At 53.2% G+C, this 18288-nt stretch overlaps 1 protein-coding gene across 1 annotated transcript; it reads right to left on the bottom strand.

Annotated features, from left to right (window-relative positions):
* Positions 1–827: 827 nt before the first annotated feature.
* hectd2 (HECT domain containing 2) lies at positions 828–13974 on the bottom strand. The gene is given in 23 exon segments (XM_029175707.3): positions 828–1431; positions 1521–1664; positions 2054–2169; positions 3552–3658; positions 3934–4021; positions 4141–4215; positions 4786–4879; positions 4950–5014; positions 6208–6296; positions 6952–7084; positions 7186–7293; positions 7363–7459; positions 7703–7826; positions 7898–8046; positions 9043–9152; positions 9473–9518; positions 9607–9671; positions 9893–9982; positions 10071–10173; positions 10242–10380; positions 12215–12247; positions 12250–12340; positions 13412–13974. Coding segments are annotated over 23 exon segments (2271 nt in total). The 5' UTR covers positions 13496–13974; the 3' UTR covers positions 828–1310.
* Positions 13975–18288: the final 4314 nt, after the last annotated feature.

Raw genomic sequence — 18288 nt, 5'->3', positions numbered from 1 at the left:
TGGGCAGTTGGCTGCCTGCTGAGTGACACGGCGGCGCTGGCCGTGGCCTACATACCTCTGTTTGTTCAACGGGCGATAAGATCCTGGTTCCCGGCTGTAAGTAGGGCACCTCAGCAGCAGAGGGAAAGGAACCGGGGCGTGACCACCGCTGTGCTTCAGGCTCGGCCCTGAAAGCGCCGCGTTTGTGCAGAGCCAGCGTGAGGACAAACAGAAGTCAGCAGAGCTTCTCCATCAGCGTGGAGCCAAAACACCATGGTACATCAGCATGCACAGATCATAAGGAGTCGGTCTTATAGGTCCGATAATTACAGCATGACACCTGCCAGCGTCAGTCCCATTGATTCCTCCACTATTCCAGCTCTGGTCCCAGTTCAAGGCCTTCATGGTTCCCAGTCAGTGAGTTTTTACTACGACTGCGACGTGATGTGAATGTAGCAGGAGGCAGAATGACTGAGGCCCCATTGTCAGTGCGGCTCTTGAATGACTGACCCACATCCCAGCGCTTCGTGTCTGGAGCTCGGCCGTTGCTCGGTAACCTCTGCCTTTCAGGCCCCTTCGTCTTTGGAACTTTGGACACGTTGCCACGGCAACTTTATGTAAGACGGTGCAGAGCGTTTGAAGCAGCGCTGCTCAGCTGGGCCGAGAGATAAGACGAAAACGTCTGAGTGATTAAACGCCTGCAGAGAACGGTGAGAAGGACGCTGTAGTAAAAGCTCTGACTGAGCTAAACAGGACGAGCTCGAAACAAAGCGGCGCCAGACGCAATACTTCACACAGTTCACAGGAGGAAACAAGGCGGTTAAAAATCATCACTTCTGAAGGCGATAAGCGTTTAGACGGTTTCTTTACTCGTCCTGCTTCGTCCGCTAATATTAAGAATGCTGCTGTCGTTCCTTCATTAAACGACAGCAATGTCACAAACAGCAGGAACAAACATGATTGAGCGAAGCTTCACATCGAACCACATTAAAGACTTTAACTGTGTCTAAAAGCAAAAAACAGGTGAATTACACCGCCGAACCGACAGGAGACAAACAAGCTTCTATGGTTTGTGTTTCCACACAAATGACTGAGAACAGCTGATATGCTTTTCAATGGAGAAGGAGCAGGAACACTTTGAGCTTTTCTTACAGACGCTGGGAGCGTTTCACATACTACACCTGAAAAACAACTAACAACGCCTATGTGCAACTTAGCGTCTAGCGTTCATGTGAACAATCTGCCGCGAATGAGGAAAGGCATCTGCTGAGAAAGCTTCCCCACAGTCCTCCTGATCACAGATCCAGATGTGACAGCTGTGTGGACGACACTCACTCCAGGCCGAAGCCCTCGGCGTTGGAGATGGCTATAGTCAGCTTGTGTTTGAGCTCCTTCCTGGTTCGATACGGAGGCAGACAGATCTGATTGAAACAGGTGTGAGATATCGGCAGCCTGGAGAAGATCGGGACAGGAGTTAGTTGAGCGACAGAGGTCAAAGGTCAAACGGAAGCGATTAGACCTTATGGTGTGAGGGAACCCACCAGTCAGTCGGACCGTCCATCTTGGAGATTTTGAAGTTGAGGTCGGCCATTCCTCCAACAGGAACCCGGTCGCTTCCTGTGGCGAAGTGGAGAAGCTTCTTCTGCAGCTCCAGAGGGAAACCGAGCACCACGTCCCAGAAACACCTGCAGCGACAAACACAACAGTGACCACAAGCATCAGACGAACAGCGTGTGGAGCGTGTCCTGCTCCAGCGGAGAGGCCCTGATGTGATTAAAAGGATCACGTTCAATGATACGTCTCTGTTTCAAACCCAGATTCATGCATTTTCATTTTGAAGTATTAGAGTGGCTGTGACAGTGGAGCTCCACTGTGATATTTGGCTGCGTGGCTGTTGTGTAACTGTCTGGCAGCTGCCGGTCGTCACCCGATTCCCTCGCTACTGATGGGACTGATGGGAGCAGCCGGACTGTGTGCGAGCCGCAGTTGCAGTAGCTTCCTGTTACAAGCTGAACAAACCTCAGATTGAACAATGAAGCTGAGACAGAGGCGTCGGCCGGTTGTTGGGTCTCACCGCACGGTGGCGTCGGTTCTGCTGTAGCCTTCGTACTGAGCAGCTCTCTGCAGAGCGCTCATGTCCAGCTCCGGGCTGCCGCACACCAGCATCTCCACCTCCTCCGGCCGCAGCAGCTGCCAAAGCACCACAACAAATATTCATTAACACTGAAGCTGCAGACGCAGGCGGCCACAGTGAGTCAGCTCAAGCCTCAACACGCAGCAAAGAGGAAACTGCTCAACAGACGCAACATCAGGTTTCTGCAGAATTTCCTCTAAAACACAACAGTGCTGCCGTCGTTTCCGCTGCTCGGATGGTGCAATGACCAGTAAACCTCCAGCAGCAGGAAGTTCAGAGGAATCTAATTAGCTGATCAACACGTCATAGGGCGTTTGAAAGAGAATAAAGTTGTTGAACTGAGGCTATGAAGAGAAAAAACAGTTCCTGGAGTCTGAGGTTACGTGAAAACGATGAAGACAACAACACGGTCTCCACACCTTCACACATCCACGAGTGAAGCACAGGCCTCTCCCGACGCATCCATACAGAGAAAACCTGACCACAAAGAATGTGCACGAGGGAAAGGTTCATTAGAAACCAATGTGGGAGAGCGTTCAAGCAGCTGATCAAAACAGACCTGGAGCCAGTCACTGTCTGCTGAGCAGAGGAGAAGAGCAGAGGCTGCTCACAGATGATACGAGACATGACAGATATGGGCCAGGAGGTTGCAGAGGTCAGAGGTCAAACTAAGTGCTGGTGTAAACTGGGCCACAGAGAAACAACAAAGGAAAACCCTCATTTTAGCTACTGAGTCTGAAGGAACTTCCAAAAAGCCATGATCGTTGACTTAGGCAATGTTGATGGCTTATTATTATTATTATTATTATTATTATTATATGATTTTAAACGTATTATTTAGGCCAATACGTCATTTGCCTGAGCTGTTTGCTCTTCCTCCTTGCTGTGGGTGTTTTCGGCTCCAGGCCTTTTCATGGTCCCCAGAGTTCAACAACATCAGCCCTAAAATGAGTCAGGGCTCCGTATCAGGCAAAGCTAACATTGACCGGAGGAAGACAAACACTGCTCCATGTTTGGGCAAAAGGCTCATCCAAGACTGAAGAGGAGGAAAAATCCAGAGGTTCAGATTTTCCTCTGGCTCGTTCCAAATGGAACCCGGACCCAGATGTGAAGGACCAGCGCTTCTGGATCCGTGTGATAACGTCCGTCTCCAACATCATTCAGACACATGGGACAGGACGGCTCACCTCTCAGCGCCTATGAGGGTTGTCCTGTATGTTTTGGAAGCTTTTGAAGCAGCACAACTGGCAGAACAGCGTGTCACGGCCGAGCTGGCGGCACACGCTAGGCAGCCCAACGCCAAGCGGCGCGTTTGCAGCTTCAGAGCCTCTCGCAGTTCTGCCACAGGATGACGACACATGCACATCCGTGCACAAACACAGGAGCTCAGGCCCATCACACAGAACCGGGGGGCGGGTGTCCCACGCTGCGGACTCACCATCAGCGCATCGGAGGCGCACACGCTGTGGAAGCCGTGGTAAAAGGCGGCGAACTGCTTATAAATGGACTTGTTGAGCAGGAAGTCGACGTAGAGCTGCACGAACTCTGTGGAGGAAGCAGAGACTCCGTTAGTGGCTGAGACACAGCTGCCGGATGGAAAGTGGGCCCTAATGAAGAACAAAGAAGCTTTTGAGCCGAGCCAGATTCAGGAGCAGCTTTAAAGCTGCTGCTGTGGAAAATCGGCCGCTGGTTTTGGTCCTCAGCCTCAGAAACAGGCCACAGCGCCGTCTGTAACGCTCTCATTCAGGCCTGTGTTTCTCCTCAGTGACTACAGGCTTGTGCATTTCCTGGGGAGAAGCCATGAAGCTGCTCTGACTCACCCTTCCTGTTTTGCTTTGTGACGGGAATTCTGTCTCCTCCGGGCTTCAGGTTATAGGACTTCACCAAGCCCATCTCCTCCTGGATCACCTGCAGCACATGAGCAGACATTCACAGACACCGAGCCACAGCCGAACACAGCAGGTTCAGTGCCTGCCTCATGACCTGTGCCTGTACCTTCACCATTCACTTTACACAGCCTAACTGACCTGGAAGGTGAGGTAGAAGTCGTCCTCCACGTTCCCCTCGTAGCTCAGCAGCTCCCCCAGTCCGTGAGCCAGCTCCTGCACAGGGCAAAGACACGGGTGCTGTTCCTTTCCTCATTTATACAACTCATTCCTTCGGTTTCTTAGGAAAACCTCAAAGCTCCATCAAACTCCATGACTAATCACATAAAACACGTGTTTCAGAGCAAAATGACTAAAGCCGACTCAGGTTCTGCTGAAGGACGTTTGGATGAAGCCTGTTCCTGTGAAGGGAACCAGAGACATGATGCTGACGCCAACTACAGGCCTCGTATCCCGTATCAGCCGTTATGTAAGCAGAGGCCGGGGCAGATTCTGTGTCCCAGTGACCAGAGCTGCAGATGGGCTGAACCCGTCGCATCCATGAAAGGCATCACTTGGTCTGATGCTGCGTGTATGCATAAGCTTGAGGAGCCTCGTCATCAAATCCAGACCTCCGGTTGAGACTTAACCGGTGCCACGTTCATTTAAAACATGGACGCTGATGTAATAGAGCTAAACTTCCACCTGGGATTTATAAAGTTTGATGAATCCTGAGAAGAATGAAGCAGATAAAAGCTGAAATCTGCTGCCCCCTACTGACACAAGCACATGAGTTGAGAAGCCTACCGGCATGATCTGCTGCAGGTCGTCCAAGCTGGCGGTTGCCATGCCGACAAGAGCAATTTGGTCACATGGCGCAGTAGGTGGCGTGAGGAGCTTCCTGTAAAGATCCAGAAAACGTGACTGCAAAAGAGTCAAGCAGCAGCCAGGACGTGACGGACGCTACCCACCTGTAGCAGCACAGAGGGAAGTGGATGTCCAGAGCGATGCTGTTGTAGACCGCCAGCCCCATCAGCTGATGCCACAGGTTAAGGAGGAGGAACCGCTGTTCAGACTGACGCACTCTGACCTACTGCTACTCAGACCTGAGTACGCACGCACGCACGCACGCATACACACACACACACACACGCACGCACGCACGCACGCACGCATACACACACACACACACACACGCATGCACGCACGAACGAAAGCAGACACACACGCACGCATACACACACACGCACGCATACACACGCACACACACGCACACACACACACACACACACGCACGCACGCACGCACTCACGCACTCACGCACACACACGCACACACACGCACACACACGCACACACACACACACACACACGCACGCACGCACGCACTCACGCACTCACGCACACACGCACGCACGCACGCACGCACGCACGCACGCACGCATACACACACACGCACGCATACACATGCAGACACACGCATACACACACACACAGCTGCAACATGTGGCGACCACATGTTACTACTGACCGTACGTCTGTGAACTGGGCACAGACACAGGTCACACATGCAGCTCCTCACGCTGCTCAAAATATTTCCTACAAATATTAGAGTGAGTCTTGTTGAACAGCGGACGTTTGGTTTCACAGCTGCAGATCTGAACATTGGTCTCTTCACACACTTCGTCTTTACATCCATTCTGGTCCATCTTTGTTTCTCCACTTACTTTGTGCTTCTAACCCTCTGCCCTGCTGCTGCTTTCATCTCTCCCTGTTACACACTATTCTTTGCAGGCTCCATCTGCGCTGCCATGACGAACACACACACACACACACACACACACACACACACACACACACACACACACACACACACACACACACACACACACACACACACACACACACACACACACACACACACACACACACACACACACAGGTCATTAGGTTATATAACCCTCAGACAGCTCCCTTCAGCCCAGTAGCCAGCGCTGAGGCACTGGACAATCACGGCTGCAGCATCAGGCCTTTACCCAGCGTCCACAGCAGCTCATCGCCACGGAGACGCAAAGGATCTGAGGACCCGCATCTCCAGGAAGCCCAGTGCTCCTCCAGCAGGTCTGCGCTCAGGCCCAAAGCCAAGCAGCCCTCCTCAGCACCTCCAGCTCCTTTTAAACCAGCAGCCAAGACCCCGCGGCGCCCACAGCTCGGCTGGAACAAAGGATACGGTCCCGACCAACTGGAACTCGGAGTAGTTGTCGCACTTCCAACTGCTGAACCAATGGCAGCGCGAGTCTTTCATATAGGTGAACATCCCTGGAAGAGGAGACACGCGGTCATCGTGGGTTACACGTCAGGAGCCATGAAAGGTTGGAACAACTGCGTCTTGAGAGGAACAAACGTCTGGAGCGTTCACAGCACCAGCACCAGCACCAGAACCTGACACCGCTTCACGCGCTAAGGAGCCTGTGTGTGACGCTGAGGGGATTTCCCTGCTCTGCTAATGAGGGAACACAGCTCCCATTGAGCGCTTGGCCCCAAAAACACAGACGACCGCAGAAAGATGGAAAATGATGGAAAGAACAACCGGAGCAGAACCGACAGAGACAGAGGCTGCTGAACTGGAACCAAACATCTGAGCGGATTGGATGCAAACCTTCAGTGAACCCAGCAGTCGCCAGCGCTCGGGACGCGTGTGAATGAGCAGCAGATCAAGCTGCCAAAAACAACAAGCACATTATTTAAAGGTTACCTGATAAAATCTACAGCCGCCGTCTCCAAACCAAAGCACTTTATTAAAAATGTTTAGGGTCATTTAATGAAATATCGTGGTGTTTAGGTCTAAGTAGCAAAGACCCCTAAGGCTCGCACATATTAAAAGGCTTCCTCCCCTAGACTGACCCTGCAGGAGCCGGGTCAGAGAAGCCTGAGGGGTTCTGAGCCCGGCCCGGACCCGGGCCCCGCGTCTCACCGTAGTCTGTGTGGAAGATCTGCCGCACCAGCAGCAGGAACCACTCCTTGGTCAGGCCGCCCATGTCCAGTCCGGCCTCCCCGACAAACGTGACCCGCAGCTTCTTCTTCAGGTCGCACCGCTTCCTCATCAGCTGGAGGAGGAGCACACGCGGGGGTCACACAAGGGGGGACCGAGCCGGGGCGGCCGCGAAGGCGCCGGTCCCACACGCGTCCGGACCCCCGCTGGTCTCACCTCATCCAGCGAGTCGCTGAGGAGTTGCGTCCGTCGTACTTTAATGTTGAGGAACAGGAGGTCCATGTCCACTCTCTGCCTGCGAGACACCTTACTGACCAGGCTTTGCTGCAAACACACCTGCCGTTAGTCCGCTCCCTGTCTGCAGAACCCCAGACGAGCCCGCGCGGGCCTTACCCGGGCCTGGCTGATCATCTGCTGCTCCGAGTCCTTCTGGATGATGGCTTTCTTCACCACCGTTGAAAGGATGAAGGGGAACTGACAGAAGGAAAACCTGAACACACGAAAAGTCAAGAGTCGTGAAACGGTATGTTGAATTTTTAAAGCAGAACACAATCTGGACCAAGGAGCAGGTTCTGAAAGACTCTGGATCTGACTCTGACTCTCAGGTCAGTGAAGTTGAAGTGCTGCCACATCTGAGCGAAAACCACCAACGACGGCAGCGCTCCCACTCTTTGCATGAATGAACAAGCAGCAGACTGGACCTGCTGTCAATCACTGTGACACCAGGACCGACCTGCTGGAGCCGCCGTAGTTCTGCCAGGTCCGGTACTGCTCCATGAAGTCTATGTGCTCCAGCGTGATGTTGTAGAAGTCGGTGAAAGGCATGATGGGAGGAGAGGAGACGCTGTTGGCTGCATCTGTGGAGTGGGTCAATGTTAGGGCCATCGTTGTGTTCGACATGGTGGGTGGGTTTCGGTCCTGGACTCACTGAACAGGCCGAGCACTTTGGTGGCACACGGAATCCACCAGGAAGACTTGGCCAAAGGTGGAAGCTCCTCTGGATCAGCAGGGAAGAGCCGAGTGGAGATGAACTGAAGGAGGCGCTCGACCAGCTGCTTGAAGCGCCGCACGGACAGCCTGACACACACACACACACACACACACACACACACACACACACACACACACACAAACACAGAGACAGAGAGACACACAGACAGAGAGACACACACACGCAAACACGCACATGCACGCACGCACACGCACGCACACACACGCACACACACACACACACACACACACACACACAGATAGAGAGACAGAGAGACACACAGACAGAGAGACACACACACGCAAACACGCACATGCACGCACATGCACGCACGCACACACACGCACACACACACACACACACACACACACAGATAGAGAGACACACAGACAGAGAGACACACACACGCAAACACGCACATGCACGCACATGCACGCACGCACACACACGCACACACACACGCACAAACACACGCACGCACACACACACACACACACAGATAGAGAGACAGAGAGACACACACACGCAAACACGCACACGCACGCACACACACGCACACACACACAGATAGAGAGACACACAGACAGAGAGACACACACACGCAAACACGCACACGCACGCACGCACACACACGCACACACACACACGCACACACACACACACACACACACACACACAATAAGTAGAGTACAGAGAGGACACACAGACAGAGAGACACTACCACACGGCAAACACGCACATGGCATCGGCACATGCACGCCCCCAAAAGCGCCACAAACCACACAAACCACAGAGGACAGAGAGGACACACAGGACAGAGAGGACAACACACACGCAACACGACACGCACGCACGCACAGCACACAAACACACGCACACACACACACGCACACACACACACACACACACACACACACACACACACACACACACACACACACACACACACACACACACACACACACACACACACACACACGTCCTTGAGTCTGACAGAAGCTGGTCCACATCTACGCTCACAACGGGAATAAAAGGCGCCTGATCCAGCATCTAGAACCCAGATCGTCCATGAACAGACGTACTTCTTGAGCCAGTGAACCAGAAAGTGATGGTCGGCCTCAGACAGGGCTGCGATCTGCCTCAGCAGGTGAGCGTAGATCACGTAGGTGCTGGTGCTGGAATACTGTGGGTTCTGTTCAGACAGACACAACAACCCCATAAATCACCACCAGACGTCGCTATGACGACCCATCGAGGTCATTTCAGAGAGCTGGAGGAGGACGCGAGTCCGGTCAAATGGCACCAAACCAGACACTGGTGCTGTGTGTGTTGATGAAGCATGGAACCACAGTGGAACTGGAAGAAGGAGCTGGAGGAAAAGCAGGGACCTCAGAGAAGCAGCAGGACGAGGTTTGCAGGTTCTGACCAGCATCGAACGTTTAGGTCCACTGTGAAATGAGCCCAGACACGCAGCTGCAGTGTGTGTGTGGTGCCGCCTGCCTCCGTTCTCACCTGAACCAGAACAAAGTAGGCTCGTAGGTCGTCTTTGGTCCGAGGCCTGAAAGCAAAGCACACGACAAGAGCGCTGAGATTCTGTCCGTCCCCCACGACCCGACCGCTGCGTGCTCGTGGGGGCGGGTCCTCACCCCTTCCACTCCCTCAGCAGGCTGTTGATGATGCCTTTGAGCACCGACTTCTGGATGTCCTGAGGCTGGAAGCACACAACGCTTTCAATGTCCAAAGTAAAACCCGGCATCACGTTCCCGCCACCATTTCACCACATCAGCTGCTTGTATTCACTGCTAAATGGAGCCTTGCTTTTCATTAATAACTCGACGGCTCTGAGGTCGTGTCGTTTCATGGGGGCCATTAATGACCCTGACGCCCAGAACCAGGAACATGAAGCTCATGTTTGTGTCCTGTTCTTCTTACTGTGCTGAGCAGCGCGTCGTAAACAGCGTTGACAAACTTGGCGTTGACTCCTGAGTCGTCTGTGGTGTTGAAGGATCCGTTCGCCTCCCGCTGGGTGAGTACAAGGAAGACAGCGGATCACAACAGCCGTTTTCTCAGACGAGGCCCCCTGCTGAGAGCCGGCTGATCACGAACCCACCTTGAAGGCAGCGTTGATTTCTACGAAGGAGTCGAAGGTGGTCAGGTAGAAGTCCCTGACCTCCCTCCAGTCCCCTGATTGGACGGAACGCTCCACGTCCTCCCTGGAAACACACACACGGCTCACAGCGCGAACCAGAACGGCTCGGCCCGATGCGGCCGCTCCACTCACTGAAACTCCTTGGGGGTCTTGCTGCGCAGCGGGATGACGGGATCCGAGGGGAACGGAGCTCTGACCTCCGCCGGCAGCGTGTCGATGGACAGACGCTGCTTCTGGCGAACGTCGCTGCAGAGCGGAGGCAGCTCTCGGCCTGAGAAGGAGAACAACAACCTGCAGCTCAAAGCCATCCATTAGCTGAGAGGCCTGACGGAGCCTCACTCACTTCACTCTACCGTTATTTGGAATCGATAGAAAACCAATGGCCTAAACATGAAGCCAGACGTCCCGTGACTGGTGTCTGAGCTACCGTTCAGTCCCACTGCAAAAACAAGACGCTTCCAGTGAAACCACAGGACTGTGTGCTGGGACCTGAATCTAGCATCTGGTTGCCATGGAGACATCGGCCAGAGCTCACGGTGACGGACACAGAAAGACGGCCACGTCTCCACAGTAACAGCCACCTGCAGGCCAGTCCAGGTGCATTGTGGGAGCTCATTCTCGGGTGTGATGAAAGAGACACGAGAACAAACACTGTCACAGAGGAACATGTTCACAAGAGGAAGAGAAACGGAGCTCCGTCTGAAAAGTGTCATTAAAACACATCAGGCAGAGCGGAAAACCGTCCTGTTATCAGACTCAGTGTGTGACGAGACAACCTGATGTCTAGAACCGGAGCACACGCGTCTACAGGCGAGGTTTAAATCTCTACCAGTGTCCTTTCTGGTGTTCATTCAAACCCTGTGTCTGTGTGTAACATTCCTGCACCATCACCAGCTGGACACAAGCAGAACTCACATCCAGCCCACTGTACACAGAGGAAGTGACACATCATTACCCGCCAGCAGAGAACGAGTCAGTGAACGCCCCACGAAGCCCAGGGGAGGGTTCTGGTGCGCTGCGTCTGAAACAACGCACGCGGTGGACTCAGGATGAAGCCATGCATCCAACAGCATCCAACAGCATCCAACCAGCATCCAACAGCATCCACCAGCATCCAACCAGCATCCACCAGCATCCAACAAGCATCCAACCAGCATCCAACAGCATCCAACAGCATCCAACCAGCATCCAACAGCATCCAACCAGCATCCAACAAGCATCCAACCAGCATCCAACAGCATCCAACCAGCATCCAACAGCATCCAACCGCATCCAACCAGCATCCAACCAGCATCTAACCAGCATCCAACCAGCATCCAACAAGCATCCAACCGCATCCAACCAGCATCCAACAAGCATCTAACAGCATCCAACCAGCATCCAACAAGCATCTAACAGCATCCAACCAGCATCCAACAGCATCCAACAGCATCCAACCAGCATCCAACAGCATCCAACAAGCATCCAACCAGCATCCAACAGCATCCAACAGCATCCAACCAGCATCCAACAGCATCCAACAAGCATCCAACCAGCATCCAACAGCATCCAACAGCATCCAACCAGCATCCAACAGCATCCAACCAGCATCCAACAAGCATCCAACAGCATCCAACAGCATCCACCAGCATCCAACAGCATCCACCAGCATCCAACCAGCATCCAACAGCATCCAACCAGCATCCAACAAGCATCCAACCAGCATCCAACAGCACCCAACCAGCATCCAACAAGCATCTAACAGCATCCAACCAGCATCCAACAGCATAGCATCCAACCAGCATCCAACCAGCATCCAACAGCATCCAACAGCATCCAACCGCATCCAACCAGCATCTAACAGCATCCAACCAGCATCCAACAGCATCCAACCAGCATCCAACCAGCATCCAACCAGCATCCGACCAGCATCCAACCAGCATCCAACCAGCATCTAACCAGCATCCAACCAGCATCCAACCAGCATCCAACCAGCATCCAACCAGCATCCAACCAGCATCCAACCAGGTGAGAAGGATTCAGGCACCGGTGGACTGGGCCACCGTCCTCACGCCCACCGGGACACACAGAGTCACAGCGTCAGAACCACAGAAGCGGCGTCTCACCGTGTCGGAGCCCCAGGCCGCTGCTCACGGGGACCAGGCCCGGACCCCCACGTCCCTGCGCTGGCTCAGTGTGGACATGAAGGCGCCCAGAGAAGGAAGCGGCTGCTTGGCTCCTCGGCCCAAACCCTGCAACGGAGACAGGTCAGCGTATGGAAGCGAAGGCATCAACCCTGGACGAAACGACGAGGAAGAAGAAGACAGGACGCACGTCTCCTCGCTGCAGCTGATGGCAGATGGTGTCACAACAAGCAGAACACACAGACGGGTCCAAACTTCCCGCACCCTTTACACAGTCCCACATCAAACCCCCGGAGTCCACTCCTCGGGCCGGTGTCGCCCACGAGGACCTCAGGCGGACCGGCTATGACTCACATTAGTGCTATTAGCCCTCATCAGGCCAGGATGACTATTACCCAGTTCTGGCACCGGACACCAGGTGGGAGCCAGCGTGAGCCGGTCTCTGGGTTTTATAGGCGGCTCTGGGCCCAAAGTGGCTCCTGGTTCATAAAGGCTGGGATGAGTCCGTGTTAGACTTCAAGCCCCACAGGATAAAACCCCAGAGCAGATGAGTCCTCCACACTCTGACAGACCCTTCTTAAAGCTCATCTCATCATCAGGGAACATCTGCTCAGTCAGAAGTCAGTGCAGCTCATTCAGACCGTCTCTATGTTTCCTCAGCGCTCGCAGTGAAAGCAGCTGCAGACAGAAGCTCGTGCAGCTGCTTTATGCCATTTCCAGACTCAGCTCGACCCAGTCGGTCCGAGCAGCGACAGAACCATCAGATCTGCACATTCCTGCTCACTGACACAATGGAGATGACATCAACCAGCCCACCAGGATGCAGTCTGCTCCAAACGGGCACTCAGAACCAGACCACAGACACGGACCCGGAGTCCGACACTCAGATGATTACATCATCAGACGCTCCTAGGGCTGATGTCAGGAGCCGTTGAGCAAGGCAGGGCATCACTTTCCTAAAGTGTGTATCCCAGTGCTCACCTGGCTGCGAGAAATGGGAAGAACCGACACTTTGGAACGAAAGTGACTTCAGCTGAAGTCAAACTGAATATCTGCACAAACCTGTGGGCTGTAACTCACTTCAGTGACTATTCCACGCTGCGTCAGCCTTGTACCTGGTTAACACATAATTTAATTGCATGGAACGACAAACCAAATGACTGGCGGAGGACGTCTTACAGCAGGAGGCGCGCTGTGGAAAATGGGTGGAAGCCGCTCTCTTTCCCTCTCAACTCCTGACAGCGCAGAATGTTCTCCATCCATCCTCGCGTGGACGAGTGGAAAAAGTGGTTTCCCGGAAAGGCTCAGTCCTCCATGGCCTCTGGGCTCCTGCTCCTGATGCGTCCAGTGTCCGCTCAGCCGCTGCGTTCGTCCAGAGAAGTCAGGGACACCCACATGGTCGCAGACACGGAGTGACGTCTACCTTCGTCTGACAGGTGGGATCTGCGTTACGCGCAGCCCGACGCGCGCTCGTCTCCAAAGGCTGCGCGTAAAATCCCCGCTCGACTGCTTCAGAGTGTTTTGTTGAGTTCGTTCCAAACAAGCGTGTGACGCGCATTCAGGGCGAGCTTCGACCCGCGTCGTGTCCCCGTCTTTCTGCGTCGTATGTCGGGGAGGCAGCGCAGCTGCGTGCGGGCGCCATGTTTGGAGGAGGCGGCGCCTGGAGCCCGCAGACGGCGGCGTCACGCACACGCGGAGGAGAGGGAGTAAAGGCGAATGCGACCGAACCGCAGAGGAGGAAGGGCTCCTCTGCGCTCCTTTACTTTATCCTGTCTCCGCACTGCACATAGTAAAAACCTCTCAGCCACTTAGGACTGTACTGATGCACCGTCACCAATGTAAAGCGTCAGAGCGGAGCAGAGAACGGACAGAGAGACACAAGGCAGAGCAGAAGTGCGTTAAAGTGCGTGATTGACACCCAGCAGCATCAGGCTGACTGATGAGTTACACCCACACAGTCCTTCACCTTTATTTTGACAGTTGTGACAGGAAGTACTGTGACGCTGTAAGTCTTGACTGCAGACAATTCAACCTCTGTCCATAATTAGGGAGAAACTGGATCCGGGCTGAAGGCCAGAAACCGAAGTACTCCTGATGTGGCACATCGTGTGTGTGTGTGTGTGTGTGTGTGTGTGTGTGTGTGTGTGTGTGTGTGTGTGTGTGTGTGTGTGTGTGTGTGTGTGGTTTCTTGGTAATGTTGACATCATCTCTGTCTGGTTTCCTAAAAACAGGTCCTGGAAAAGCCTTGAAGACAGTTTTGGATCCTAATTCCTGTAATTACAACCTGGCTCAGTTCTGTTTTGGAGCTAATGTAAAGTTAAACAGCTGGAAACCGAACTGGGTCACTGGTCGCTGTTACTCCATTAGTCAGAACAAGCTTCAGAGTTTGTTGTTTTTCTGCAGGACAAGGTTTTGGCCCATTAGTTCTTGGTTCCGTCCACCGTCCTGGTCCGGACCTGTGTGTTTGTGCAGCTCAGGCTCCGCAGCAGCAGATGTGCTGTGCGTCACCTCTGGGTTTCTTTTCAGTACCTGAGGGGAGGATCCACAGCGCAGCAGCACACAATCCTGTTCCTTCAGACCAGAACTCTGACCACGGCGACGGAAACAGGCGGGTCGGGTCGATGTTACACAGGTTGGACCTTTTTATTTTGGACCTGATATTCAAATGACGTCTGCAGGCTGAGGCACTGTTGCATTCTGGGATGGGAGGGTTATGTAAGAGCAGATGGGCTGCGGCTGACTCTTGGATATTTGGGCTGTGGGCTTCTTCTAATGGATTGATGCTTGAATGAGTGCGTGACCAGCAGGAGGACAAAGTGGATCCAACACGTGGGCAGAATCCAGCTAAGACAGACTGAATGTTTGCTTGTAGTTGTTGCCACTGACCTATGACCCTCGTTAGACTGAATATTTCAGTCTGTTGTCTTTGCACTAAATCATGTGTGTAACTTCCAGCAGTAGCAGAGATCAGTCAACAGGACAGAGATGAGGCCAGTGGAGAGGGAGCTGAGGCTGAACAGCAGACTGACAGACAGTCAGAGCAAAGAGGGAGCTGTAGAACCTGGGTTCAGTCGGCTCCTCCCTCCTCAGCTCAGCTCAGGTTGAGCTGCCCTTCGTTGCATAACAGTGAGATTCATTTGAATAGTTTCATCAGAGAGTAAATAGAAACTGGACCGGCACATGAAATGCAAGAACAATGAGGGCTTCATCCTCCGTGGTCCACGTCGGTTCGAACTGATGGGAGAACCCAGAGGAGCCGAGAGGGAGGAGAGGCATCTGTTGTTAGGAGGAATATTTGGGCTGATTCATAGCAACACATCAAGCTGTGGGAGAGAGCAGAACCCACATCTGGGCCGCGAGCGACACACAAGCGCGCCCAAAGCCCAGAACGTAGAGAGAGAGGTTACTGCAGTTCAACCCACAGGTCTTTCCACTTCAACACCAGAGGGCGCTGTTCATCCATGAGGAACATCCTGTCAGGGCAGAGAGGGACAGCCTCAAAGACTGGCTGCTCCTAGTGATCTGGTCACAGGGTAAAACTGAGAGTCTCACGTCTGCAGCACGGTCAGCATCCAAACGGCATACCAGCATTACATCTACAGCATCTAACAGCATCCAACCAGCATCTAACCAGTATCTACCAGCATCTAACAGCATCCAACCAGCATCTAACCAGTATCTACCAGCATCTAACAGCATCCAACCAGCATCTACCAGCATCTAACCAGTATCTACCAGCGCCCAACCAGTATCTACCAGCATCCAACCAGCATCTACCAGCATCTAACCAGTATCTACCAGCATCTAACCAGTATCTACCAGCGCCCAACCAGTATCTACCAGCATCCAAACGGCATCTACCAGCATCCAACCAGTATCTACCAGCATCCAAATGGCATCTACCAGCATCCAACCAGTTTCCACCAGCATCCAACCAGTATCTACCAGCATCCAACCAGCATCTAACCAGTATCTACCAGCATCCAAACGGCATCTACCAGCATCCAACCAGCATCTACCAGCATCCAACCAGCATCCACCAGCATCTACCAGCGCCCAACCAGTATCTACCAGCATCTAACAGCATCCAACCAGCATCTAACCAGTATCTACCAGCATCTAACAGCATCCAACCAGCATCTAACCAGTATCTACCAGCATCTAACCAGTATCTACCAGCGCCCAACCAGTATCTACCAGCATCCAAACGGCATCTACCAGCATCTAACCAGTATCTAACCAGTATCTAAGAGCATCCAACCAGCATCTAACCAGTATCTACCAGCATCCAAACGGCATCTACCAGCATCTAACCAGTATCTACCAGCATCTAAGAGCATCCAACCAGCATCTAACCTGTATCTACCAGCATCTAACCAGTATCTACCAGCGCCCAACCAGTATCTACCAGCATCCAAACGGCATCTACCAGCATCCAACCAGTATCTACCAGCATCCAAATGGCATCTACCAGCATCCAACCAGTTTCCACCAGCATCCAACCAGTATCTACCAGCATCCAAACGGCATCTACCAGCATCCAACCAGTTTCCACCAGCAGCCAACCAGCATCTAATCAGTATCTACCAGCATCCAAACGGCATCTTCCAGCATCCAACCAGTATCTACCAGCATCCAACCAGCATCTAACCAGCGAAAGGTCTATATCAGAATAAGTCTCATTAATAACGTTGGAATGAAAAATTATAAAGGTCAGATCTGTGTCATCACGCCCATGAGGGTTGATTGTCGTTTAGAAACGACACGTGAAGCTCTGCTCACGCGAAGTTACACGGACACATATAAAGGCATGTGCCACATAAGCGCTACATGCTGTCACACAGCTGAGGCCATTAAACACAGTCAGCACCGGAGACACACACACACACACGCACACACACACACACACGCACACACACACACACACGCACACCTTCCACAATCTTTCTTCACGTTCATGGACTCGTCTGTCACCAGGCCGCCTGTCGCTGCTTATGTCATCTTTCTATTCTTGGACACAGCTGTTGTTCAGTCACACGCTGAGATCGACATGTTTAATACGATCCTACTTCAGAGCAGCAACAACCTTAATTTAATGTTTAAACCATATTTCCTGATGCTTGAGCTTCTGGAGTTTCAAAAATGAAGAAGGGGTCATTTCATACGAGGCTGATGCTGCTCACGCTGCCTCCTGGAGCTGCACACCTGGGACCTGGCTGACCTCTGACCTCTGACCTGCAGCCATGCTGCCGCTGTTCTGGCATCCTCATGTGTCACCAGCTACAAGGAGCCGTTGCTGAGCCGCTATCCCTCATGTCACCGCTGACACACTCCTCATATGTCCAGTGAAGCCCCCACACGGATAGAAAGAGCTGGGATGTTAATCATGAACGCTCTCCTGGGACCCGGGCAGATTTGGGCAAAGCAATCAGCTCCGGTCAGCAGCTCGTGCCCAGGGAGGGGCCCGGAAGGCCCGTGGAACCGAGCTCATTCTGGGAGATGATTCATCACAAGGCTGACACGGTTTTGGCGAGTCCGAGGTGCCACATTTAGGCCTCCGTGTGTTAAGCCATTCCGACTTACAGGGCAAATCAGCCGGACCGGGTGAGCCTTTGACTCCATCCACCTGCTGTCAAAAAGCTGCTCACACAATACAGTTTGTGTAGGAGAGGCCCCGTTTGCTTGTGACCTTTGACCCCTAGAGAGGCACGGCTACCTAATGTGAAGCTCTCGAGTGACCATTGCACAGTATCAAACGCGCACGAGTCATGCACTCACTCGAGGCATCCACACGGCTGCCCCACAGCCGGCGCTGACACCATCCCATGATCAGCCAGGAGCAGATGGCCATCGTCATGGTTACAGCGGCGAGACCCTTTTAAACCCCCTCTGGAAGCGTGAGTGTCTGCTGCCAACACTGCAATGTTGCCACTTGTAACTGTCAAGGGTGAGGGAGGGTGAGGGAGGGTGAGGGAGGGAAGGGTCTGGACCCGGGTCCACTGCCTCCTCATGGGTCTGCGTTAACTCAACGTTGACTCGCTGATGTGATCTCACAC

This window comes from Betta splendens, chromosome 15, assembly GCF_900634795.4.
Source record: "Betta splendens chromosome 15, fBetSpl5.4, whole genome shotgun sequence".
Taxonomy (NCBI): domain Eukaryota; kingdom Metazoa; phylum Chordata; class Actinopteri; order Anabantiformes; family Osphronemidae; genus Betta; species Betta splendens.
The sequence above is the reverse complement of the archived record's forward strand: the minus strand, read 5'-3'. Positions and strand labels throughout refer to the sequence as shown.